This window comes from Streptopelia decaocto (genome assembly GCF_964273445.1).
Source record: "Streptopelia decaocto genome assembly, chromosome: 3".
In the NCBI taxonomy this organism is placed as follows: Eukaryota; Metazoa; Chordata; class Aves; order Columbiformes; family Columbidae; genus Streptopelia; species Streptopelia decaocto.
In genome coordinates, this window is record NC_138656.1 from 54,987,210 (window position 1) to 55,012,398 (window position 25,189).

The window sequence follows — 25,189 nt, forward strand, 5'->3', positions numbered from 1 at the left end:
CAAAGCTGATAAAGGTGTTAAATGATTCTATGTGTTTTTGACATGCATTGGTTCAAACCGCAGCCTCAAACATAATAAAAGAAGATAATAAACTGATAATAACCAGTTCATTTTAATATAATGTTTAAATAATGCATTTCTATAAGCTATCTGTAGCAAACTTACTTTGTTCCTATTCTAACTTCTTACACTGATTTTCATTAGGAGTCTGAAAGTAAACACTCCTATTTCATGGTAACAGCTTTTCTTAGGTTCCAATTTCTTATTTACTGTTATTTAAAATACATTCTGTGTGTGCACACACTTAAATAGGTATAATGCATGATGGGATAATGTGGCATGGAAGCTGCAGGTTTTGTATTGCTATATGTATGTGGCATTACTCACAGATATATGAGCGCACATATCAGAGACTAGAAAGGCAAAAGTTTTATTTTGCTTTCACAGATCAATTGTTTTAAGATGCTGGTTAATAAATAGACAAAAGCAATAAGATGCTGTTCGTACTACATAACCTTTAGAAAGTCAACGTACTGGAGAGCCTATTCAAAATATAAAGGAGAAACTGAATTGAAGAATTGAAGCCAAATGGAGACTGAAATGTCAGGCAAACAATATTGTAATGATTAGTTTCACTTTTGACTCAAGAATAGAAACATTCTTCTCAAAAACAACTCACATTAACTTGTCACCTGGCTCCATAGCTTTTTTTTTTTTTTGAAAAAGGGATATTCCTGAATATTTTTTGTGTTTATTAATAAGGGCCAGAAGGCCATGAAAACATGAAGGACATACACCTTGACTCTTCCTCTGCCACGTGCAATTAACAAATACGCAGATTAGTAGTGGGGTAATTTATTTATCACATTTTTCCAATCACTCAAACAAAATAGGATTTTTTTTAAATTCTGTCAAGTAACCTACTTGACAATGTACTGACATTTAAACTATTGTTTAAATGGAAACTGGAACTAGCCCATTTTTTTAATGCATACCTTTCAAAATTGGTGTATTGGTAACTTCTCAGAGGAAAAAGTTAAAAACTGCAGTTATTTCTTGCCCGGTCAAATTCACTTTTTAAGTAGACTGCTGCAGCAATGATGTCTCATATAAAGGTAATAAAGTCTCCTACTCAACAAGTGAGGAAACAAACTGTAGTGTCTCTCATTATCTGAAAAGCAGTTGCATTTTCTGGGTGGTGCTCCAAGAAGCTCCTTTGCAGACAACTGTCTAAATCTGTTGTAATGGTCTGACAAAGAGCAATGTTCAGGATAGATTATTTTTTTCATTTTCTGAAATAATTTCTATTAAAGACTCATAATCGGCGTATTCTCTCAGAGTTTGTATCATTTCATCTAGCATTCCCTGTCCTAGCATGAAGCACTCAACATGATGCACTGATCTGCTTATCCTGTGGTCAGTAATTCGGTCCTGTGGGAAGTTGTATGTTCTAATCTTCTCTGATCTTCCTTTAGTCCCAATCTATCAAACAAGAAGAATGAGATTATCAACGTCATCTTCACCTTTTAACAAAAAGGATGAAATATTGATTAAGCCTCTAAAGCAAAAGCTTTCTCTCCCATGATTATGCAAAATTTGTTATATAGTGCTCAGACTAGTTCAGTAGTTGCAGTAATTGTTATTGAACATAAAAGAACAATTTTACTGCATCTTTTTCTAATACTGTTCTGGTTCTTCATACTTTAATGCAGTTGCTTTCACTAGATCTCTAGAATTTAGATACTACCGAAATTTTAAGTCTGGCTAATGTACCACCTTTATTGCTCAAATAGAATGTTGTGGGTTTTTTGCTTTGTATACGTCCTTATGGGCTCCTGTTCTTCTATATTTCCATTTACTACTTGCAATTCAACACAGGAGTCACCCCAAGAACATATGCTCATCCAGAATTGTATCTTTACTGAGTGACACTTACTTGAATCTTTCGAACACTGTTTCTCTTTTTGGTTTCTTCTTCCAGTTTGGCATTGTACAGTTTAGCAGACAGCATTTGCATAGCCTTCTCTTTGTTTCTAATTTGAGATCTTTCTTGCTGACATTCAGACACAATCCCTGCCAAAAATATGACATTTAACACTACAGTAACACACAGCAAAAAGGTTTTGCACTTTCTAGAAGATTATTATATTACAATAAGCTGTTTCTTTCTTCAAAACATGTTTTGGACTAGGAATGTAAAAGTCCAGGCTTATTAACGTCTAATGATACATTTTGGAAGAGACATGCAGGCTGTGTTGTACAGGTGCTTTAAGCCATAAGCCAAGACCATCTGCTAGTTTTAGTTTGTGGGGTTTTTTTTCCAAACATGCAGGCAATTCGAAACTTTTTGAATCTAGAACACCTTTTTGTCACCATATCTTGAACAGAATTCTATCCTCTCCACTGTTTACATTCTGCTTTACTGAAGTGATGTAACAAGTGCAGAATTGATTAATGTCTTCAATAAACATGAAGAAACGTGTGGCAAAAATCTGGATATGTGGAGATAAAAGAGCCCTCGGGATTACCCTGAGGCTGTAAAGCCTGACTAATGTTTGTGGTAAAGAGGAAAAGTTAAAAAGCAATGAAAGTCAAGGCAGCTGTTGTGGATTGATCAAAAGGAAGTAAAAAGCTTAGGAACGGCAGTAAAAAACAATACGATAGCTAAAATCAGGTAGTGTTTGACGGCGTATCTTATCCCTCCTACGTTTCCTAACCTGAGCCCTGGGGACGTGCCTCCTAATTACGTGTGTAATCTATGGGAAAGGAGCCAACAGATAAATGGAAGCTGGCATCCTGAGTAGACTCTGCAATTAAGATCAACATTTTAATATGGAAAGGGAGTAATCTCTCTTTCTTTCAGAGACTGGTCATGAAAAGGTAAATAACCAGATTTTAACCCACTCTGTTTTTCAGTTTCTTTTCCATTATTTGAAAGCTTAACTATAAAACTTTTCCATAGAAACCGATGAAGATGCTTTTGGAGTATTGTGCTTAATGGCACAATGGACAGCTTACCTACTGAAATTGGAGTGGGCACAAGATGGTGCATTTACAATACTATAAACACACAAGAAAACGACAAGAAAACTCTGCTCTACTGTTGTCCACGTTTGAAATGGTGGTTTTATCTTCAAAAGAAATTCTGATAGCAGTTTTGCAATGTAGACCTTGTGCTAAGGAAAAAATGAAGCACCTGTTGGAATATGAACTATCCGTACAGCACTGTCTGTGGTATTGACATGCTGGCCTCCAGCTCCACTAGCTCGCTTTGTTTCTATCCGCAGATCTTTTGGATTAATTTGCAGCCTCATCTGTCATGGGAGACAGGAGAAAACAAAACAAAACAAAACCAACACATTTATGTTGTTTCTTTCTAGACAAATATAGTTGATTTATTTTATACAGCATATTCAGGCAAGATGAAAATTTTTAATGTTTATGAATGGTAGCTCGCATCCACTTACAAACATGTTAACAACTCCTTGTAGCCAGATTGGAATGCAACATGGTAGAAGCCAGGAAATCAGACAAATAGTAGTTTAAAGCATAACCATCCCTTAGCAATAGTCTTCCCCCTCTTCTGAAAGATCTGCACCCTCTTCCAGCACAGTTAACCAACAGTTTGTCCTGGTTTTGTTAAAAACAAGTTTCTCTTTCAGTGAGTTTTGCCTGTCAGCTAAAGCCTTCATATTAACTGCATTTTCCTGGAGAACCAGACACACGTTTTGGTAAACCTAGCAATGGAATGCAAACTTATTGATAAGCATGGATGGACATCTCGCGAGAGGGGCGACGAGAAACAAGTGACTAAGAAACTGACCAACTGTGTATAACATTCCATTCACGTGAATACTTCATATAAAAGTGGGAGATCACAAGGATCTCGTCCGTTTTTTCCCTCCTTCTTATGGCCGACCTTAGGAGAGGATCTTGCTGGTCGTCCCTGAGAACTGAGGCCTAGTGAGAGACTGAATCCAGCTCCGGTTGGCTGCAGAGTCTAATCCAGGACTTTGGTGGCCGGCTCTGCAGTTGCTGAGACTTTCAAGATTGGTTTTGTATATTTTGTATTATTTTCTCTATTCTTATTAGTAGCATTAGTAAAACATCTTTAATTTTTCCAACTCTCTTCTCTCTGTCCTTCTTTCCCTCCCGATCGCCTGTGCTGAGTGGAAGGGGGGAGAGGGAGGGGCAAAAAGGGGGAAGTGGGGGGGAGAGGGGGTTAACAATACCTCTGCCAGGGTTTTATTGTCACCCCGCAATCTTAACCCTCGACACAGTTGAACTTGACCAGATTTTTTTTTAGTTAAAACGGAACATATTCTCATGGCTGGCTCTGGGATGGGGTGATGGTCTCTGGGAGGAAGGAGTGAGACAACTTCAAGAGATAATAGGAAGGAGTAACATATTTGACAATTTGCTAGGCCAACAAGCAACAAAGATCAAAACAAAGCTTTAACTCTAAGCCAGTTTTTAACCAAGCAAATACTGCAAGAATGAATTATCACCTGTACACTTTAGAAGGAGAAAGTGAGGACACTACAAAAATGGGGAAGAGGAGGTGCTAAAAAAAAAATCTCTACGAGCTCTGTAAACTAATTCAGTCTTTTTTCACTTTTAAAAACGGTAGTTTTCTGCAAAACATGGAAGACACAGTGAATTTTCAAGTTATAGTGAACTAAACTGCCAGTTACTTTCTTGAGATTAGGATTATGAGGAAATCCAGAAATTCTTCATTTCACCCTCCTAGACAAAAATAAAACATAAACAAACAAATATGACTAAGTTTAAAACTAAGATTTTAAAAAAGTCCTTAAGAGAGAATACCAAGAGAGACAGAAAACACTTGGATATCCGCAATGTGGCATGTAAGAAACAATGCTCATGTTTAATTCTGTTACACTAATACAAATATTACCTCTGTGGGTTGGGGTAATATTGCAACAGTCATTGTGCTGGTGTGAATGCGTCCTTGTTTTTCTGTCTTTGGCACCCGCTGAACACGATGCACTCCTCCTTCAAATTTCATGTACTTGTAAGCCTCAAGACCTGCTATACTGGCAACTGCATGTCTTAGGCCACCTTAAACACAGAAGAAAAAACATTGTAAAGCTGTAAGAAAAACTGTTGGTACTGTGCTGTTCTGTTTCAAACAGTGTATTTAAGCATCATTGCCATTTGTTTCTTAAAATTATGAATTGACCATTTAAAAACTTTGTCAGAATTACACCAACGATGCAAGAAAACTCTCGAAAAAACAAAGCCAGACATACATACACACTATCTCAGGAATTGTGAAATTCTTTTTTAAGAGTCAAATTTAACTTTTTTATATACATAAATAGGTTGTCTACAAACCACGTACATACATGTACACATACACTCACAAACCATGGTAGAGCACTAAAACCAGTAGTAAGTTTACACAAAGATCAAATTTTGAAAGCTACCTTCAGAAACTATATCACTTTTCCATTGTTAGTTCAGAGCCTTATCACTCAATGGGAAAAAAACAGCTCTACCTAAAGGATGAGTATTATCTACACTCTTATTTCTATTACTTCTCTCCATATCCTACCCATGTCTCATCTTTGCTCTTTTATTTCATTTTCATCTTTTGCTCCCTTGGAGCAAGCAGAACTCCAACACCTCCCCATCTTACCAAGACATCCAGCAAAACACTTGACAGCAATGTACTCAAAACCAGTATTGAATAGCTTGGAACTTGGAAATAAAGCTCAACACAAGCATGGTTTTGTGACAGAAAGAGTTTGTTGCAATAGTAGTTTATGGCATCTTGCTCTTCCTTGTTTGCTCATGTGCAAACCCTTCAGTCATGTCAGTACAACTGTTTGAAGGATCAGAGAAATGATGGCACTATAAACACATGTAAATTTTCCCCCAGTTTGGTTTTTAATCCAGCTCAGCTCCCAGACCCATCACAGTGGATGGTGTGCCAAGGGAATGATTAGAGCCTTGAAACAGTCTTGCTGTTGAAGTCTTGCAACATGAAACCACAGCTGAGGAAAAGAACTGGCACATAGACTAAAACAGTATTTTTTGATAAGTATCTCTAGACAAAGGAAATCAACCATAGGGACAAGATATCAGCTTTTTAAAAGAGGAAAATGAAGACAACATAGAATCAGAAAATGCCCTGCAGACCAGGAAAAAATCATCATCCAGAATGTAGGCCTGGTTTTTCACCTCCATGGAGAAGGTTTACAAAATGTTTTCAATCTATAGAAATTTAACATTCCCTTATAACTTTACTAAAACATATTTCCTTTTACAGTCGTGTTTGTGGCAAATAGCCTAAACTATTTTCTCTTTCATCTCACTTTTGTCCTTGTGCATTTAAAATTTTTATCCTGCTTGTACAAATCTGTACCACTTTGATTCAAATGCACTGTTCAACATACCTAGTGCTTCACTGGTATAACTTATAGACATCATCTACTCTCAGTTCTGTAAGATAAATTCCTCATATTTAAAATATATCTGACCATAAAGCATATAACTTAACAAATAAGAGTATCTCTCAAAATCTTCAGTTTTTAACAGTAAGTTTCATTCAAACAGGTACTGTGAAATCTTTCTACAGCTATGCAAACACTATTCAAATGAACAAAAGAGTTCTTCTTTACTCTTAAAGAATGTTATATAACCTAAAATAATCAATGTAGTTGACTAATAAAACTTACTGCTTTACATTAATAAAAAAATCATAAGCAACTTCCGCACATGAAGAAGCCAGGCTATGTCAGGAGTAAAAATAATGTGAATGTCCACAAGGCTGCGGCACTACTGACAAGTATTAATTACGTGATAAGCAGTTCACTGCAAAAGCTAATGTTCTGGTTTTTTTCCTTCACTTCTGCTGGCATTAATACATATACCATGGGTACAGTCTGTCTACTTGAGCTGCAGCCACATCTGTGACATGTTCAGGAGAGTTTAAGTTTGTGGTGATAACAATATACCTAGATTTTCAAGTTCCCAGTTTGTGATGTCCAGCTGTTTTCCTCCATGGAGTCCAATTTTTGAACCATCTTTCAATTCCTCAATATGTAACAGTGAATCAAAAACTGTATTTATGCAAAAAGGGTCTTAAAGCACAGAAAGACCCTCATTATTCTAGTGAGGGTAATGTAGCTCAATGACATGAGAAGCTCAATTAGGAGACTTGTGGATTTTTTTTTGTGAATTTCTATGTGATTGAAATTGAAAATGTTCAAGATACCTGAAAATATCATTGAGTGCAAAATATGGCATAAGTAAGCAGAAGAAGCATTAGAAGAAGCATCATATTTCTTAAAGCTTGCTCTCTGCAATTTTATTGTTGACTGAAAAGAGATCAGAGTTTTTCCGACAGATTTCATATCCTAACATCCTAACTTTTCCCATTTCCACTTCAAATTTTCACTAAGAAAAAAATACTGAAAAAAGTAACAATACAGGCAGCATTTCACAAGCAATCTGAGCTAGGAGCAGCAAACTGCACAAGTGCCAATCTACTGATCTATAACCACCATAATATATAAATTACCTCCACAGCAAAACATAGGTCAGCAAAATATGCTAGTTTTACTCACAACAGCATGGCTAACAGTAAGCCTGCAGACCTGTTGACATAGACAGACTTAGCAAATCTAGCCTACGAAGAACCGTGGCTAGCAATCTTTTGGTCAAAAACCAAAATCCCTGCCAGCAGCTGGGCATGTCTCCATGTTTTGGATTGCAGTTTCACAGGTGGCTTAAGCGAACTTAACCTCTTGCTCCTGGAAAGAGGTTCTGGTTTTCTCACTGCCACCACTAGTAGCCACATGGTTCTGCCTCCACCCCACCATGAGCATTTCTCTCCTTTTGTGCTGGATTACCTCAAAACTAATCTGAGGGGTTTTCTGTGCTGTTTTTCAGTTGGATTAACAGATGTGAATCTGCAAAGACACATAATCACAATTGCCAATGCAAAAAATCATCAGCAACAAGAAGATAGCAGCCTGATCTTTTTGAAAAAACCTTACACAGTAATTGGATTAAGCTAAAATTAACTAACATATGCCACAGCCTCAGTTTGTTGTGTAAACCTACCACTCCCCATCTTTGCAAAGACACTCTTCCATGAGATGCACGGCAACAACTTCACAGCTCGTCCTCAACAGAAGATCCAGTTTATCCACCTCCTTGCATTTAGCCCCTGTTGCTGCTTACTTTATGCTAGCTCTAAGGCTCAGGAGAATTGACTTAACACATTATTCTAGGTAAAAAAACTATCCTAGTTGTAAAAAGCAAAGTCTTTGTCAGTTTAAGTGAAAGGTCATCGAAACAGACAAGGAAAAGAAAAAAAAAAGGTAGGACTGCTCAGACAGGCAGAAAGGAAGAGGGGAAAAAGGAAACATCATCTCCTTTTACTGGCATCAAGCTGTTAAAGTGATAATCTGTGAAATTTTAGCTGAAGTCCTTAATAAATAATTAGATCTCTTATCTCTCCTCCCAAAGTCTTAAAATTCCTTCACTATGCTCATCCATTAGTTGTTATAAATGAGCTATATGCAAACATCCCATTTTCTTACACAAATCCTCAGATGACATTATTTCAGATAAATTCAAGACATTTTAGATTAAATCTCAAGAACAGTCTTAATTATACTGATCCCTCTCTGCCAAGGGTTCCATAATAAACAGACTTTCAACCTACCACCAAACTGATGTATAAACACTAGAAACATTAAACAACTACATAGAACAGCATATCCAAATAAAATGTATGTGTAATCTGTATTAAAAAAAAAAATAAAGCTAAACCAACATATATGCATAGCTTTCTGACTTTTCTTTCACTAAGCACTTTCATTTCTACTTTTTGAAACTACTGAAAGACAAATTTATTTTTATCACTTTAGTATTTTAATAGTACTTCTGAAATGTAATTTCATTCTCCAATACAGAAACTGATGAAAATTGTACTCAGACATTCAAACACTCTCCCGCTTCTAAAATTAAGTTAGTGCAAATTAGCTTCCTGTAGTCAGGAAATTCAAGTGTCATATGAATGAGTGTTTCAACTTAAATTAAAAAGTTACAAAGATTAATTATTGTCATTACTGACCTATTTCACTGGGAAAGTATTCTAATATTTCAAATTTCCACTTTTTATAGGCAGCATATCGTTGATACATATCAAATACCTCCGAGGTGAACAGCATGGCTTCCTGCCCTCCAACTCCAGCAGTTACTTCCATTACAAGATCACTCTCATCTGTTTCTTCCGAAGGAAGCAAAAGCAACACTATCTGCGAATACAAAAACACCCAGCTAAGACTTCCCTCTGACACTGCTATCTGTAACCAAGACAGTAATAAAATGCCAGACCTGTCTGTAATTGATCAAAAACTACATTCTTCTGCACTACTCCTTGGTTGCCCAGAGGACAGGCTCCTCGTGCCTCTTGCAGTGAAAAGGCAGCGCTGAGGAAGAGGTGGGGGGATGCTGCACTGACAGAAGGCTCCCTGTGTCTGTCCACAGTCACAGGAGCTACATCAGTCTCTGTAAAGACCTACGACACTTCAGGGCAATTTTCACCCATCAGGAGCCCTGAGACACTTGCACACCACAGGATACATGCCAGTTCTTGCAAGACAGCTGACCGTCTCCCTTCCCATCATATTATCTTTTAATGTGGTCTCAACTGCGGAGCTAGGACGGTATGGATGTTCAGGAAGACAGTACTTCAACAACAACTCAGCAGTATTATTCAGTTATTTATTTAAAAAGGGAGAGCTAGCCTTATATTGATCTGTAGAAGAAAGATACACAACTACCAAAAAAAACGTATCACAATTTTGCAAGGTGGATCAAAACTCCTGATGATTTACAGATGCTTTTCAATCATCTTCCTTTACCAGTGTTAAGTGATGTTTCTTTCCACAGAGAAAAACTTCTTTTGGCAAAATCATAAGTATTTACAAACATATTTATAAAGTGACTGTTGTATTGTTGTTGAAGGAATAAAGTATTTGACAACTCCAGCATCTACTTCACCAGTAACATTAGGAGTATGTAAGAATTTGTTTACCTAAAGATCATTATTTTGATATTAAATAAGATGGATACTATGTAGAACCTATACAAGGTAGCAGTCTAAAGTAGTTACAGAGTATTAAACTATTTCAAAAAAAACCCAAACAACTAGTGTGTGTGATACTATATGAGTTCAATGTTTCCAATAGATAAAAAGCTGGATATCTATAAAGGAATACCCAGACAAGACAAACTACAGCACTGATACTATAGAACTGATTAATGCTTATTGATTCAAAGAATTTCAGACACAAGTAGGCAGTTACTTACAGGCTGTCTCTAAACCATCTGCACTTTTCATTTTCCTTAGATAACAGACACTAGTTGAGGAGTATAATTGGCAGTGAAGGGCAGAGGAGAAGAGTTTATCATATAGATCTTATTTTGATGAGAAGACAATGTAGATTTGTTAGTTTAGGAACAGGAAGGAAACAGAGGGTTTCAAAGGGGATCTAACCTGGTGTTTCAGTTCAAGTATCTCTTCTTCACAGGAGGTGATTTCCTTCTCTGCAAGCTTCCAGAAATCTTCGCTCTCATCTGGAATATTTGAGTATGGTTAATCCTCAGGTTTATATCAGTGCCACTCTCATAAAACCTTCTGAAAAATAACTACATGAAGAACTTACTCTACAAACAAACAAACAAAAAAACACACAAAAAACCCAACCATGACCCACCACACAAAACCCCCCAACACACTAAACCCACCAGAAAATTTTATTAATAATATGAACTGTAACAAAGATGAAGAGTGTTCAAAGACGAACATCAAGAGTGTTTTATTATATTATTCAGATGTGAGATATGGGAATATCTGAAATACAAGAAGTTCGACTTATATGTTAAAAAAAACCAAAAACCAAACACACACACACAACAAAAAGCCACCAAACCACCCACCCAACCAATCAAAAAAAACCCTCTCAAAACAACAACAACAAAAAAATCAACACACCAACCCAACTACAAAACCCAGCAGTTGCTGTGCTGGTGGTCAAACAGTGTCATAGGTTGCCTAGAAAGGCTGCAGAATCCAAGTCTCTATCCTTGGAGGTATTCAAACCCTGACTGGACACAAGCCTGAGGGACCTGGTGATGGTGACCTTATCTGAAGAGGGGGTTGCACTGGATAATTTCCAGAGGTTCCTTCACACCTCAGCCATTCTGCGATACTAAGAAATTACCTTCTGTATTTCACTGTGCCAGGAACATCAAGGATTTTAAGAGCACAGCAGCCCCACAATTGACACTCCCCATTACAAGGACTCTTATCATTCTATGCAAAATTTTTGAAGACAGTAATAGTAATTTCAAGAATTTTATCTCTGTCAATTTATTCAAGAACAGCTGCAAGACTTCTAACACATCAGTAATGCTTTACAATTAAGACTTGCTTTTCTGTACTACAGTTTCGATATGTACATATATATATATATTTTTTTTTTTTTAATGGTCAATATCAAACTATACCCACCCCCCCAAAAAAAAACCCTGTATTTAACTAAACCTCAACATCTTAAGCAGCCTCTGATTTGCACTGATTCAGCTCACACAGAAGAAAAAAAAACAGTACACCCAAAAGGGAAAATGGTACACACAGTGAAAAAGGGGGAACTGGGCTGGGCACAGAGACACATAGCAGCAGCAATAGGAGGAAAAGAAAGATGCCAGACTTCTTGCGGTGTAAAGCAAGTTTTAAAATCCGTTCATCTGAGACGGGAGGTGCACTTTTACAATACAGCCACATGTTTTCACCACTGTAACTGTGTCATCACGCCAATTTTAAATTAAACTTTTGGACTTTACAATTCAGGTTTAACATAGGTAATTTAAAGCCCTTCCCTAATCACTTCTGTAAAAAGAAAATAAAAAAGACAATCATGCATACATTGGTTTAAACACCAAGCATGCTTCACCTACGGCTGGCTAAAAGCATGCACGGTTGACTAGCTGACTAATTATAAACACGTAAACTTGATCATCTTCAACTATCTACATTTCTTTACAATAACTACTGACTGATCAAGGGCTGATAATTAAGGCCAACAGAAGGAAGGATAAGAATTAATGAATTATAAACAGAATACAATCAAACCTGCTATTAATAATTCAATTATTAAACAATTAAGAATCTATTTAATAGTTGAATATGCTAAGGTACAAATGTAATATAAGCCCTAAAAATAAGTTAAAATAACATATCTGAATATTTTAAAATATGAACTATAGACATGTTCAAAGTTACTGACTAAGCACTTGTAATTACTTCACTTTGCTGAAGTTCTAAGCTTGGTTTTGATGACACTGGCTTCTTCAGCAGGTTCTGAAAAGAAGGGGGGAAAAAAACTCCTCCATTCAACTTCATTCACTTAGATTGGATCATTGATTAATTTGTCCTAAATGTACCAGATCTCCTTTTTCAATCCAAAGTGGGAGAGAAGGAATAGAAGAGAAAAAACCCAAACCCATAGACCAGCTGTTTTCAGACAGTGTTTGTCATCTCCATTAGCTGAAATAACTGACTACAGTTAACACTTATTTAAGCAGTATTTAGAGAAACAATAACTATAAAACGATCTAGGGAACATTTATTTAATGATCTAGTGAATGTTAACTGATTTTAAAGTACTGCTTTTCTGCATTTTGGTTTCCAACTGCTATGAAAACAAAGTTTGATTCAGAATAAAAAGTATTTCCTGCTTGGAAACACTAAAAGTGTGCGGCTACTAACACCATACAGAGCTAAATCACAATGAGTGGGCAGCACGAACAGGCACCAAGGTCTACAACGGCTGGAACGGAGGCACGAAGGCTGGCGTGCTGGTCTGTCTTGACAGCACGAAAAAAATCCACAAAAAAACCGAGTTTTCTATCCCTGATTAATTGTTTTTAATTTATTTTAAACAGATGCCATTACGCTGCTCTTCCTTCAACTGCCAGCGGCTTCCAGACCGGCGAACGGCCCTTTCCCGCTCCCCCCCGCCCTGGAGGTTTCTCTGTTTCCGGTGACGGAAGCCACGAGGAAACCGCCTCACGCTTCACCAGCTGACGGGTTTGGGGTTGGTTTTTAACCCTCCCGCCTTGCAGCGCCCCGCGCCGGCACGTTCCCCCAATCGCGCCGGCCTACGCGTCACCGCCCTCCTCCCCGCCCCCGCCCTCCCCTGGCGGCCCGCACCTTGCCGCGCCAGCTCCCGCGTGTCGCGCAGCTCCTGCTCCTTGTCGCGCAGCCGCTGGATCCGCGCCGCCAGCTCCGGCCCCGCCTCGCCCCTCGCCCGCGCCTCCAGCAGGCGGCGTAAGGAGGGGGCGGCGAACAGCTCGTCCAGGCAGGGCCGGGCGCTCAGCCCGCGGCGCGGCTGCCGCGGGCATGTCCCCGCCGCGCCGCTCCCGACCGGTGCTGCTCGGGGGCTCCGAGGGAGCAGCGCGGCGGCCCGACAGCCTTGCGCCGCGCGAAGAGCTCGCGAGAGCAGCCGCATGCCCGGCTGGGCCCGCAGCTCGGCCGCGCTTCCTTCGCCCGCCTTGCCGGGCCCGGAGACACCCAAACGGGCTCGGCCGCCTCCCTTCCGGGTTTCCGGAAGCTGCCGAAGAGGCTCGGCTCTGATTTCAGAAGCAGTCGGGAATTATCGGGGCTTTGCTGGCGGAAAGGGGCGAAGGGGTTCGGCTAACTTCTCTTCACCGGGCTGTGCCCTTAGGTCGGCGCGCCCTGATTGGCCAGCGCTGGCAGGGCAGGGCAAAGGGGCGGGGCTCGGAGGTAGCCGGGCTACCCCACAGTGCCGCAGGAAGGGGGGGCGGGTCGCACACTGTGCTTGGAGCCGTGCGCCCCCTGGCGGGTCGCAGAGGGGCTGCTAACGCTGCACAGAAGGTGATGTTTGGGTCTGTTTTTTATTCTCACAAAAAAAAAGCCCAAAACCTCAAATTCTCGCCAAATCCTCCATAGCACAAGTTTAAGGCGCGGCTGCTCCGTGTCCTTCCGCAATGCGGCCAGCCTCGGGGGCTGCTGATGCGGGAGGGGAAGTGGGAGGTGTCAGTCGGGGATTTGGATATCTAGGTTACTCTTACGGGTCTTTTCCTCCCGCTCCAGAAGATTTCAGAATAAAAATACCGTGAGGAGAAGGGGGAAGCTGCAAACACTTGTGGAAGGTTACCTCCACGGAAACACAGGTGTAAAATTAACCATTTGGAGGAAAAGAAATGCATTGTCAGAAGAAGAAAAAAAAAGGGCAATTGAAAGAGCCTTTACATAGAGGCTAGTGGTGAGAGTGAACTACTTATTTCCAAAATACAGATCTGAGTACAGTGTCTTATGTCCAAGTTCTAAACTGGGATGCAGTGAAGATACAGTCATTTAGGAAATGTGATATGATGGATGTTGCGGGATGATCTTGACAAATCCCCTCTGGCAGGCAGACAGGGTGGCATAGTAACCTTGTTTTAGATAACCACTTCAATGAGATTCTTGGCTAAACTCAAAACGGTTTGAAGAAGATACTTTATTACAAAAATGTGCAACTATCCATAAAACTTTATTAGGCGGTATCTTATATTACAGTAAATGGAGGAGTCAAAGTCAGGTCTGCTGTTTTTCTGTCCTTGTTCATGTCTAAACAGAACTAGGTAATCATACTTTGCAACTAAATTACACTGATGGAATAACTGTAACTTCCATTATGATACATTAATAAATCATCATTTTCATGCATGTAGTATCAAAAGCAAGAGTAATGCTTGCACACCTAAGTACTTTTGCTAATCACAAATTAAAACTCGAAAGTTTTGTTCCATTGTGGAAAACCAAAGGCAATACACTCAATGTGAGAATTTGTTATTCACAATGTTAAACATTAAAATGAATGATTGGATAAAAATGTTTTCCTGTGATTATAAATGCACCACTTCGAATAAGGTTTATTGGCAAAATACAATGTAGAAATAACTTAAAAGTGAAATCACACTTGAAGAGTGTTATGGAGAATGTGTAGTCTGTGTGGCTAGTCTGGCACTGACAAATGGCCCAGGCCATTGGCTTATGAAATCTCACCCACTGAAAGCTTCCCTTGCATTCACTGCCGCCTGCCCATGAAGGTCCCTGAAGCCTTCCTTCAGAAAGGTAAAGAAAAATGATTAAATGTATGCATTTAATAGACCAAGTATCTTTGGTGTTCTGTAACAATGAAAGAAATTATGTGAGTCTTAACAGCTGTGTAAACTCTGCTTGTAAGAAAAGTATGCAGAACTCAGGAAATTTAGAGTAAGGAGGATTTAATGTAAAGATTTTGAGAAGAAAAATACGTAGTGTGAGTCAGTGAATGATGGGCAGCCTTTGAATCACCTGAATTGTAGCCCTGTTTTAAATCAGAAGGATTAATTTCCACAGAGTGAGTTTACGGGTAAAGGAAGGGGCAAAATCTGGTGTTTGGTATAGAACTGAAGTAATGTCTGGTTTGGTTTGTTTGGTTTTGGTTTTGTTTGCTTGTTTGTCTTCCCTAGCTGATTTTGGCACCATTATTGCTTTTTTCTTTCATCCCACAAATGTCACTTCTACCGCCAACAGAAGTATTCAGGACCTATGTGAATGGGGCTGATGTTTTGTCACTGCAAATGTACTCAGGCTATAGGTGAATAGGACTGGACCTTCGTCACCGAAGCCATGTCCCAGCATATACTACAGTGCTGCTCTTGGGTCTCCCCAAATAGCAGCATTAAGGGCTGAGAAAAACCTTAGTTTGTAGTTGGTAGTTAGACATGGTTCAAATCAACTTGGAGCAAATATTGCAGATGTCTGTCTACATGGAACCCTGATTTTTCGCTTTGTTGGATTTGAGAAGGACTGGGGCTGTTGTTGGCTGGGTTGTTAATACTGCCAGGAGCAGCCTCACAGACATTGCAGAGGTGTGAACTTTACTCCTTGTGGTATAGTCTCGCTGAAGTTAAAAAACTTTCTTGTATCAGCTTTGATTGCTTTTGAATTGGCTTTGCAGAATACTTATGCTAAATGTCTTTCACAAGCACTTACTGCATGCAGAAGCTGCCCATTCCTGAGCGGGCTCAAGCGTGGTCAGTCCAGCAAGCTGCTCTCACTGAAAGAGCCTCCCACCTGTTTCAGATACTGGTTCCACAGGCGGATGCTCCTTGTGATTGAATTTGCCGCTTGGGGGAGCAAGTCTGGCATCAGGTGACAGCTTAAAACCTGACTGTTTAAGGCAGAATGTAGGTCTTCCCTATTTGCTTGGTTTAGACCACAACCTAGCAGACACTTCAGCATACTTTCAGTTTACAACAGAGCTGTTTCTAGCTTAAATCTGGTTTGTGTCCACTCTGTGGTGTCCTGTGAATGGATCCTGTGGACTCCACAGGTGCTCCAGAAAGCAGTGGGGTGGCTGTGGACTTGGCTGTGCTACGGCTGCCACGCTGCCACAGCTGCCTGGATGCGGCTGAGTAACCTGCAGCACAGCCACCCCTGTCACCGACCTGGCTTTTCTCCATCATACCTTCAGTCTCCTTCATACCATACATGCCTTCAGTCTAACTGAAATACTGTTGATTTGTTTTGTCCTGGGTGTTCCAAATTACTTTCAGCTTTCAGTTGACTGTAAACAATTAAGTTGAGCACGTGCGTAATACAACATATATTGGATTTCTTTGAAACCTAGAGGTCTTAGGAGTGTACCCAAGTGCTGTGCTTATTTGCGGCTATTCAGATTTAGGCTCTGTTTGACAGAAAAGATTAGACACTAGGCAAAAGTGACAAAAATATAACTCACTTTCTGTAGTGCACTTGCTATATACATTCTCATGAAAAACTGAAATACAAGTTAAATACATACTTATTTTATTCCAGGCTATTGAATAAGTGTATTTAGGCAGTTTCTCAAAGTGTATTGTACACTGCATGCACAATAAATCAGTTTAATAGCTTGACTGTTTTACAATTTGTGTTCAAAGAATAGTATGATAGGCAATGAGATCATGTTATGGTGTGATTTGTTGTCCATTTGGACCATACCCATTTTTAATTAAAAAAATTTGGGAAACCCAAATTGATAGATGAAATGTATATTAATCATTTTAATATGAGCATTTGCTCCAAGAAAGAAACTCCACGTTATGTTCAATTTTTAAATCCCTCCAAATAGAGGATTTAAGACAAGAAATTTTGAACGTGATTTCATTGCAGTATTACACTGAAGATTTGTGTAATATTTTTCAAAATGACGTAACAGTTTCCAAATACAGATTTTGGAATCTTATGCCTGCACATTTAGCTTTAAAAGTGTCCTTGAAAGGATGACTTGTCTATGTTGACAAGAACTTCTACCTGTGTGAAGTATCTTATAAAGATAGCTTATGACTAGCAGGTCACCATCAAATAGTAACATAAAGAATATTCAAGTCTACATTTGTAAAGACTTATGCATGCAGTTTTGTCTCTTACACATTGTTTAGATGTGTGGACTAAATGTATTGTGCCTCAAACACCAACAAACTTGAAATTACGCTATGTAAATATATACATATATGATGCTGTATATGCCTAGTACCACAGTAAATATAACTGTAATCAAATGATACTAGACGTATGTAGGACCATAGTTAAATTCCAATTAAGAAAAAAAGCCAGAAAAATGCATTTTTCTAACAGTATTTCACAGTAGAAGGAGGCGGTCCTTTCTCACTGAATCTTCCCCCCTCAGGATTTGTAAACATCATAGTTATTTTTCTATCAGTATAACAATTGAATATTTTATTCATAATGGTAAGTAGCTAACCAACATGAATGAAGTTATCATAACACAATAACACTTTCAGACAAAACACGTATTTATTAAAAGAAACATTTATAAATATTTTGTCTTGCATTTTAAACTACATTTTCATAAATAACAATATTTAAAAGTGCTGAATATGGTAGGATAGTCAGCAACGCCACTGTAAACAGATTTCTTTTCCACTTTGCAGATTTTTTTTTAGATCCCATTTTGTCAAACACTACAACAGTTAAAATATTTGCATAGGGAATAGAGAATAGCCCTTTTAATCATCTCCTGAATTCTATATAAATTACAAAACCAAATGAGTTTAAGAAACAGTTCATTAAATTGTTCGTATATATATCCAAAAAAAGCACACAGGTTTCAAGTAAAAAGAATGATTAAAAAATTCCCCAGACTTGCTCTTTGAAGCATGTTCAATAAATTAAAAAAATGAGAGGTAGTAAAACAAAGGAAAAAAACAAGCCCCAGAAAATGAACCAAGACCTGTGTCCTACCAGTTGCTGTATAGCAGCAGACCCGCCTTGGCAGCGGCAGCTCCAGCGGGAGCCAGCACTGGAGTAACTGGGTGGTTGGAGCCAATTGTGTTGGGGCTGGATTCTGCTCCAGGACATGACTGCCAGACCTTCCAGTCCCATCAAAAGCAACAGGCTTATGCCATGTTTCGTCCTGTGTGAGAACCTTGCCTCTCAACTCTTAAGTATAAGACCAGAGTGGTCAGTATTAAATATATATATATACACACATACAGACATATATATATATATATTTAACAAGTATTCAAAGCCGTTTCTTGGTAAATTTTTAGCAGTTTGTGAGGGATGCTAATGCTAATTTTGCTTGTCTATGGTAGCTATGAAGATGGGTCTTTTTAAGTTCTGAGTCACTGTCTCTTTACACATCAAAATGCATCCTAAAATTGGACAATTTTTGATAAAAAGGCGAAGCAAACACTTATTAAAAACACCATGGCAGCCAAGTGACGGGAGTACCACGCTGCCTTAGATCTGATTAAGGGCTCAGTACAGGATTCTTTACCCAGGCAAGACACCCATTGCATTTCTGTAGGCATTTTCCTTGGGTAAGGACTGTAGGTTTAGGAGCCCTTGAAGTTTGGTTTAATATTACTCTCCAAACTCCTTGTTTTCAAGGAGTTACTCAAAATCAATGAGGCTAGAAGCTAAGACTTCTTTAACCCACCACCTCATAAAACATTACTTTGTTTAAAAAACATTTTTTTACTGGATATAGCTTTCGAAAAAAAATCTTACAGGACAGATGCAGTTCATCAAAATGTTCTAAAATGCTCTAAAATGCTACATGTAGGCAATCTTTTATTAAATTTCTTTATTCAAAAAACTAAATTATCAAGCTTTTTGTGTTTTGTTTTTGTTTTAGTGGTTTTTTTTTTGTTTGTTTTTGTTTTGTTTTTTTCTGAAGTACATAACATTATACAACAGTGTTAGAACTGGATAGCCAGTCTTTAATAAATCAATTACAGTATCTGACATCTGAAATGTACATTGAAAATCTTTGTTCTTTTAACAATTAAACAATATCAGCGCATAGATTGTGTCACCCAGATATGGATCCCTTTAAGTCGTTTGTGCTTTTTTTTCTTTTTTTTTTTTTTCCTTTTTTTCTTTTTTTTGACATTGCAAAATCTGTAATGAAAATGCCACAGGTTTGGCAGTGAACAACTAGAGGAATCCTCCACTTGATTTATTTTAAATAAACAGTGATAAATAGCTCTTTTTTCTGTACAGAAATATTGGCTTCAACAAGTCAGTGTATTGTACTCAGTAGAGCATGTCGAGTAATGCTACACCTTAAAAATTGGCTTTTTTCAGTTAGTGATGTTAAAAAATGCAAGCCTCTTTCTGGTTTGCTGCAATTGTTTCTATGTACCATAAGACTGTATTGCACAAAAAAAGTTCTTAAATACAGATATAATTTATGTTATTGGATTAAATATTGCAACAACTAAGTGGTAGGTGAAGCAGTTTTACCTTGCACATGCACTGTGAGGATACACAAGGAGACTGTTCATAAAACTACAAATACATCAATCTTGACTGCAGTAGGGTGAAAGGAGTGTGAAACAAATGTATTTTGGCAAATCCATTGTTCCCCTCCCATGCCATCTTGAGCAAGGAGGACCTTGATAAAAATGTAGACAGAGACCATAATATGTATTTGTTTTCTTCACAGTAGCCTGAGTAGTGCTAAACTGTAGTTCTCCAGGAACCCAGCTCCAGATGTTATTAAACTACTTTTCTTCCATCCCACCAGCCCCCAAAAAATGAAGTTATTTTATTTGAAAACTAAAACTAAGTTTCAGAAGTAGAGCCTGTAATACTTTCAACAAAAGACTTATAAATCTGAGAGTTCAAAAACCTTGGAAAAGAGTCTCTGTGCATTAGAGTGTATATCTGGAGTTGGGCATCTTCGTACATGTGAGGGCTGGGATCCAACAAGTTTCTGTTGATCACTTCTCTCACCCGGGAATCAAGACTAACCTGAGGAAGATGAGAACATACTAATATTAAACAGTAATATCTAAAGTCTGTTATATGTATCTTTATTTCACAGGGCTCCACAGAACATGCTGAGTTTATCAGTTTATTCAATAAATGCTCTGTGCTTCTTTTTCAGAGCCACCAGACAATTACAGACTGAGACCATGAACTATTTCAGTTTTGACTTGGTCTTTGCATCCATCTTAAGATCTGTCAGATGAAGCACAGCTGTATAACAGAATAAAAAAAAATGCAACTAAATAAAGTTCTTCAGTAACCCGGATTTCCCCAAATATGTTGTCTTACCTTAATAATTTGTACTTATTTAAAATTATTTCATCAAATGTGGTCCTGGTGAGACCACATGTGGAATATTGTGTCCAGTTCTGGGCTCCTCAGTTCAAGAAGGACAGGGAACTGCAGGAGAGAGTCCAGTGCAGGGCAACGAAGATGATTAAGGGAGTGGAGCATCTCCCTTATGAGGAAAGGCTGAGGGAGCTGGGGCTCTTTAGTTTGGAGGAGACTGAGGGGTGACATCACTAATGTTTATAAATATATAAAGGGTGAGTGTCATGAGGATGGAGCCAGGCTCTTCTCCATAACAACCAATGGTAGGACAAGGGGTAATGGGTTCAAACTGGAACACAAAAGGTTCCACTTAAATTTGAGAAGAAACAACTTCTCAGTGAGGGTAACAGAACACTGGAACAGGCTGCCCAGGGAGGTTGTGGAGTCTTCTTCTCTGGAGACATTCAAAACCCACCTGGACACATTCCTGTGTAGCCTCATCTAAGTGTTCCTGCTCTGGCAGGGGGATTGGACTAGATGACCTTTTGAGGTCCCTTCCAATCCCTAACATTCTGTGATTCTGTGAAATGAATGTTGAATTACCCTCATTCAGAGAGCTGATTTTTTTGTTTGTTTGTTTTTCTGGCCATTTGTGGTTAAATCTTTAGGAGATTCAATATTTTCTCAATTTTTTTTCAGACACTACACTTGTTACTTGCAAATTACCCAGTTTTCTATCACTTTTATCGTGTTATTCTCCCCATTAATACTAACTATTTCAGATTTGTTCTTCTTTTCAAGACCCTTTAACAGCCGGCAATTTTCAGGATATCGTATATCCATACTGAAGTTGTTAGCAAGTTTCCACTTTAGCTCCTCATTTACTTTCCATTTGTAATAAAATCCTGCACCTAGGCAGAAAAGGGCATATTATGCTTGGGATGAATTCACAGATGATTTTAGAATATCTTTAGAAGTTTGAGTGAATGTACAGCTTATCCACGACATGCTCTAAAACCAGGATAATTAATGCCTTCTGGATTAATCATAAAGGCAATAGCAGAGAAGCCCACTGGGGCCAGCAAGGGTTTACTCAGTTAAGAAGAAAAAGGTCAAAACACTGAATAGAGAAGTACCAAGTATAGATCAGTTAAGCTATTGTGATTTACACCAGGTTGCAGCCTGACTCCACAACTCTGCAACCATATAAATACATAATTGTATTGTCTGAAGGACTGAGTTCAACCCTGGAAAGCTCCACGCACCAAGATAGCTTGCTATGTGGAGCATGCTCCCAGATGTGACAACTCAGAATGATACAGGGAATTAACTAATTAACAATTAACTAATTAACACTTAAAGAACTAACACTTAAAGAACTAAAGACCTAACACTTAAAGAGCTAACCCTTAACACACATCACAATTGTCTAGCCTTGCTTAGCTTTGTGTAACTTATTGTATGGGAAACAGGAGTTCACTGATGACTTCACAGGCCTTGCAAAGATAAAAAACCTTGGGTGCATCCTTGGTGCATCCTTGGGTGAACCAGATAACAGAAACTTGGGCACAGGACAGGAAATACACCAGTTCTAACCACCTTAGCAGTCTGAGTCCAAACCAACTCATCACACCAGGCCAAAGGTGACCGTGTACAGAGAAGAAGACCCAGGTTAACGATCACTGTGTAGGCGCAACCAGGAGGAGCCGGAGGTGGAGACTAAGGAAATAATTTCCTGGAACTCATTGTAATAAGAACCGCCTTCTCGGGGACAGGTTATGAATATGTATAGGCATTCCTAGAACTTTCATGAATATGTAACACTTTACTGCATTTAAACGAGCTCACAGCTACTGGAAATTTGCACGTCTTAGGTAGAATTATTCCCCCGTGTGTCCAGAGCTGTAAATAAACATACCTCTTTACAATCTCACAGGTCATAAAGTAATTTCTGTGGCTCAAGAACACGTGTAGATGTGTGAGCTTGTGTGTTTGTATATGTGGTGAAACAAAGTCTTTGAAATACAGTGGTATAGCATGGCATGGTATGCTGTGGTGTGGTAGTGAGGAGTAAATATACATTTTTATTACATCTTCAGTACCAATTATAGAATCTGTCATTTTTAGTTCGTTGGCACATTGGAGTGTGTTACTGCCACAACAGGCAAGCTCTTTCTCCTCCAAGATTTACTGTTACTTGGTTATTGGTCACAAGGCCCAACTATGATGCAGCCCAGCTGTGAGTAAACTGCTGCCTGCTCATGCTAGCAAGCTGTACTTACCGTTCAGGTACCCTCTCTGTGAAGAACACCCATAGTGCCTGCTTGATACACACTTTCCATCTCTGTGCTGATGGTGAGGCCTGCACCCAGCACCTGAGGTGCAATGTGCATCCCCCCTGTCCACCTCTCCTACGGATGGGCAGCTGTCCTTCTTTGCCCACCATCAACAGCCTCCCCTGCTCCCCACCCCTGTGCTTTCCCCTCCCATGGGCTTACAGGGCTGTCTGCGCAGCCCCACACTAGCAGAGTTAAGGAATGCATCCATCTGAAAGTGGCATTCCTTTTCTGGGATGTTTTTCAACTCAGGCACTGTTTCTGATTGAATTTGTCGTCTAATGTAGTGGTGTGAGCAGGCCAGACTGCACAGCAGGAACGAACAGAGTGGGGAGGCTGCTCGGCCAGCGGCCGCCAGCTTCTAGATAAAAGAGCGTGCAGGGGTGTAGTGTTATGGCAGTTTTGAGAAGCCGTGTTGCAGCCATGTGTCTTCAGAATTTATTTCAACAGATTTCAATCTTAGGCCATTGCATTTCTGTAGCACAGAAATGACAGCTAATGATTTAGGCAATTATCCCCCTGACACACATGCACATGCATAGACACAGGCATGTATCTCAGCAAAACCATTTTATGCAGCTAGCTAATTGTTTCTTCATTATGAAATATAACAGCTGGGTTAAAATATCAAATTTGGTAGCATGTGTTTGTTGTGGGTTTTTTTTTTGGCCACTGGATATAGTAAAAGTTACTTGCATTTACAGAGTGAAAAAAAAGGTTCTATTAATTCACATTGTACCTTTCATTAGAGAAAATATGTGATCTCTATTCTAATTTAGATTCTTCTCCCAGCCGGATCTTGCAGCAAATAATACTATAATGATTCTGATTTAAATTCTGTAATTTTGGTGCTTTTTCCCCTGAAGTACACTTGCATTACTTACTTTCTCTCTGGCAGGCATGTGGTGTTACTAAAGAAGCACACATATTTCAGACCCTTCTGTTTCTGGAGTTTCTCTTTTATTTCTTTTTTATAGAGAGCTTTGAGGTGTTGTGGCCAGTGATGCCAAGTGGCTTGGTAGGTGTCTACTTTTTCTGTCCCTTCCTTTCCTGATTTAACATCCATACTAAGACTTTCATCCAACAGATCAGGCAGACTTTCAGACCCCCATCTGGCAATTCAGGCTATAACATTTCTGCTCTGGAATAACAGAAAATGCAAATGAGACATTTACAGCTCTACCTCTTTTGGTGATAGTATAGAAATGTAATCTTCATATATAAGTCTTGCTTTTTCTTCGATAACTTTCTTGTTCTGTTCCTTCTTTAGATCTTCACATGCGAGCCAGAAAAGCAGGTTCTCCTCACTATACTCTGTTCGAAGAAACTCTCTGAAAAGGTTCCTCCCAGCTGGTGTTTTCATCATCTTGTCAAAATTCTGAGCCCAAGACAAAATTTCATCTGCAGTAGGGTTTTGGCTGCAAAAGCAAAGTATAATTACAAATATGCTTCTATTTTTATACCAGTGTTTTCATATATTTATTCAAAAAATTTCCTTTCAACTGCACTTTAGTCTAGAGTTAAAACTGGAAGCAACAAGGCTTCAGCCATGACAGGGGAATATTGTTCACTTGTGCATTCATTATCTCAATAGCTCATTAAAACGTGTTTAATGTTATGAGACATGCATTTGGCTTTCTACAAGTTTTCTACCACTGTTTTTAGTCATCAGACTCAAAGACAAAAACCCAAAACAGCACTAAATTCCTGCCTCTGCAGTTAACAGAGATGTGATTTCAGGGATCTGAAATAGACTTGCTTTCATGAGGGGTTTAGATGACACCTCATGTCCCTGCCTGCTTCTTATGGTGTTTGGCCAATCACTGGCCAATCAATTCGGCCACATGATTTGGTTCAGGAAGGACAAGAAAAACAAAAGGCTCTTGGCAGCCAAGAGCATACTAATGAGACCCAACAAAATAGCAATTCAGAGAGCTTTTAAATTAGCGTATTTCTCTGTGCTTGTACCTAAGGGTTGCTAAGATTCCCTCTGTTTAGTGCTATTGACCTGAATGATGATCTATTGGCACGAGATGTGATGGATGTTGCTGGCAAAACTGGACAGAGAAGGAATGGGAAAATGTCGTTATTCCCATTTTCTGAAGGAAACTATTTGTGGCTTTTAACAGTGGACGCACTGGATAAATGATCAGAAAACTAACTTGCGTCACTAATTCATTAATGTATGAATGAATAG

At 39.0% G+C, this 25,189-nt stretch overlaps 2 protein-coding genes across 3 annotated transcripts in view; both read right to left on the reverse strand.

Annotated features, from left to right (window-relative positions):
* Positions 1 to 406: 406 nt before the first annotated feature.
* MTRF1L (mitochondrial translation release factor 1 like) lies at positions 407 to 13,746 on the reverse strand. Its single transcript, XM_082047328.1, has 7 exons — positions 13,259 to 13,746; positions 10,541 to 10,620; positions 9,113 to 9,296; positions 4,919 to 5,082; positions 3,197 to 3,314; positions 1,937 to 2,073; positions 407 to 1,482 (listed from the first exon to the last, which is right to left on the reverse strand). The coding sequence occupies exons 1-7, from the start codon at positions 13,554 to 13,556 to the stop codon at positions 1,267 to 1,269; spliced, it is 1,197 nt and encodes a 398-aa protein (XP_081903454.1). The 5' UTR covers positions 13,557 to 13,746; the 3' UTR covers positions 407 to 1,266.
* A 6,433-nt stretch (positions 13,747 to 20,179) lies between these two features.
* Positions 20,180 to 25,189, reverse strand: part of RGS17 (regulator of G protein signaling 17) — a gene marked incomplete at both ends in the record, with an annotated part of 29,824 nt that continues 24,814 nt past the window's right edge. For both annotated transcript variants that reach the window (XM_082048892.1, XM_082048891.1), the window contains 2 exons: positions 20,180 to 20,368; positions 24,176 to 24,410. In XM_082048892.1, the coding sequence (XP_081905018.1) occupies positions 20,180 to 20,368; positions 24,176 to 24,410 (424 nt within the window). The remainder of the gene's footprint in view (positions 20,369 to 24,175; positions 24,411 to 25,189) is intronic.

What these genes read in the sequence shown, in the direction of transcription:
- MTRF1L (XM_082047328.1), bottom strand. Translation starts at nt 13,556, where the DNA reads ATGCGGCTGCTCTCGCGAGCTCTTCGCGCGGCGCAAGGCTGTCGGGCC. An exon ending in ATACTTTCCCAGTGAAATAG is followed by an intron (nt 5,083 to 9,112) that starts GTCAGTAATGAC and finishes TCTGTGTTTAAG; the next exon opens with GTGGCCTAAGACATGCAGTT. An exon ending in GATAGTTCATATTCCAACAG is followed by an intron (nt 2,074 to 3,196) that starts GTGCTTCATTTT and finishes TATTTTTGGCAG; the next exon opens with GGATTGTGTCTGAATGTCAG.